The following is a 2,343-nucleotide window of genomic DNA, read 5'->3' as shown; positions in this document are numbered from 1 at the left end:
AATGCTTTATTCATTCATGCTGCCCAAATACATCTGGTTGCTACATTACACAGCATACTGATCAATCCGTGACTGGACATACATAAATTACATAAGTTTACATGATATAATAAAATAGAAAGAAAAAAAAATTTTTTTCCCTCAATTTTCTTTTACAATCAATTCCAGTCTACACTCTAAATACAAATATTTCAATTTATTCTTTTTTTCTTTTCCTTTCTTGTCCTATCCATTTCACAATTTTTATTTCATTTCATCCACAAATTCACTCTCCCGAATTCCCCCTCTCAGATCCTCCCCAGTGACCCGCTAAACAAATTCACTATTAGACAGGGATATGAGATCAAACCAGAGAAATAATAGTCACAGCAGTAGATCAGTTTACAGTAAAACAAACAAATAAATACATTTTACCATAACAAAACTAATACATAGATTTAAGAGAAAAGATAATAAAAAGTTGGTTAAAAGAAATACATGACTGGATAAATAAGTTTAAAAAAAATTAATAAAAACTATAATAATAATAAAATAATTTAATGAATAAATAAGTTAAAACACACAAATCGACAGGTCCACATACTAAAATAAATAAATAAACAATAAAACCGAAAACAAAATTTTTTTGAAAAGTTTTTATTTATTACAAATTAATATTTCGCCCTTATAAAGGCATTAAATCTAAATGCTGTTAATGTCCTCGTAGTTTATTTCAAACTAATATTTCGTCCTTTTAAAGGCATTACATCTAAATGCTGTTAATGAACTCGTAGTTTATTTCAAACTAACATTTCGCCCTTATAAAGACATCTAAATGCTGTTAATGAACTCGTCATTTATTTCAAACTAACATTTCGCCCTTATAAAGACATCTAAATGCTGTGTAGTTTATTTCAAACTAACATTTCGCCCTTATAAAGACATTACATCTAAATGCTGTTAATGTATTCGTAGTTTATTTCAAAATAGTATTTCGTCCTTATAAAGGCATTACATCTAAATGCTGTTAATGAACTCGTAGTTTATTTAAAACTAATATTTCGCCCTTATAAAAGCATTAAATCTAAATGCTGTTAATGTACTCGTAGTTTAAATGAGCAGGTATTCAGATTTCAAATGGTTATAGTAATGAAGAATTTGACCTATTTCACTTTAAACATCATTAAGTTTTTTAAAAATATTTTTAGTGGATAAAAAATCATTCAATAGAATGAGTAATGTTTTTTTTCATATTCTTCAGAAATGTATATTTGCATATAATAACCACGAACTTTCTGAGCTATACACAAAAAATACTTAATTTTGTTAAAAACTTGTTTCCCCCCAAAAATGGGAGTGACCAGTAACCTTCCCGGAAAAATCCAGAACAATTAGCAAAAGGCCCCTAAAGATGAACGCCTAAAGTACGATCGACCATATGAATATAAGTTTATAAATATAATTAGGAACGATATAACTAATAATAAAACTGTATAATTACTGATTGTATTATTTCAAGTAAATTTAAACCCTTCAACTTCTTTAAATTTTTATTTCATGTTCAGTTTGAACTTTTATTTCAACATTTTTTTTTCAACAATAATGAATATTAATTTAAAGTATAAAATCAATTAAATTCAAACATGCATTAAAAAAATATACCAGGACGGCGTTTTTATGATACCTCTGTTTTTATTTTAATTTAACTATTTTTTTTTTTTTTCACAATTTGAATGAAAAACTCGTATCCAATGCGTGGCTTAAAAATTGTTAAAAATCCTCTAAACAAGTTTAAAATCGATTTTTGCCAATTTTATGAGCCAAGCAACTAGGAGATGGGCAGTTTTTTATTCGAATCATTAAAAAAAAAAATGAATTATATCCAGAAAGAGATTTATATAATATCATATAAGGCCGTCAATATATATAATATATTAAATTAAGTAATTAACAATTGGTTAAATAATAAAAACAGATTCATGTCCTGTTAAATCTTAATTCAAGGACACTGTTTTGGAACAACTCCTGATTGCAGAGTGGACACTTCTTAAATTGTTTTTGACATTTTATTATACATGTATTGCAAAAGACGTAACCGCAACATTTGACTGCCATAGGTTTAGTCCTGGATACAGGCAATATTGTGTTCAGACAAATTGGACATGTAGGCTTGTTATCCTTCCCTTCAGGAGTCCTAATTGAACAAAAAAATAAAATAAATTAATAAATGCTATATGTAAAAATAATAAATTAATAAATGCTATATGTGAAAATAATGAATTAATAAATGCTATATGTAAAAATAATGAATTAATAAATGCTATATGTAAAAATAATGAATTAATAAATGCTATATGTAAAAAT

General features: G+C 26.2%; 1 protein-coding gene across 1 annotated transcript in view; it reads right to left on the bottom strand.

The window, feature by feature from the left end:
• Nucleotides 1-1,532: 1,532 nt before the first annotated feature.
• Nucleotides 1,533-2,343, bottom strand: part of LOC106682835 (uncharacterized) — an 11,615-nt gene continuing 10,804 nt past the window's right edge. The window contains exon 3 of the mRNA XM_014423901.2: nucleotides 1,533-2,173. Coding sequence (XP_014279387.1) covers nucleotides 1,957-2,173 — 217 coding nt within the window. The 3' untranslated portion in view covers nucleotides 1,533-1,956. The remainder of the gene's footprint in view (nucleotides 2,174-2,343) is intronic.

Source organism: Halyomorpha halys, unplaced genomic scaffold (assembly GCF_000696795.3).
Source record: "Halyomorpha halys isolate HHAL.00 unplaced genomic scaffold, Hhal_1.1 Scaffold446.1, whole genome shotgun sequence".
Lineage (NCBI taxonomy): Eukaryota > Metazoa > Arthropoda > Insecta > Hemiptera > Pentatomidae > Halyomorpha > Halyomorpha halys.
This window is presented reverse-complemented; position numbering and strand designations above follow the sequence as displayed.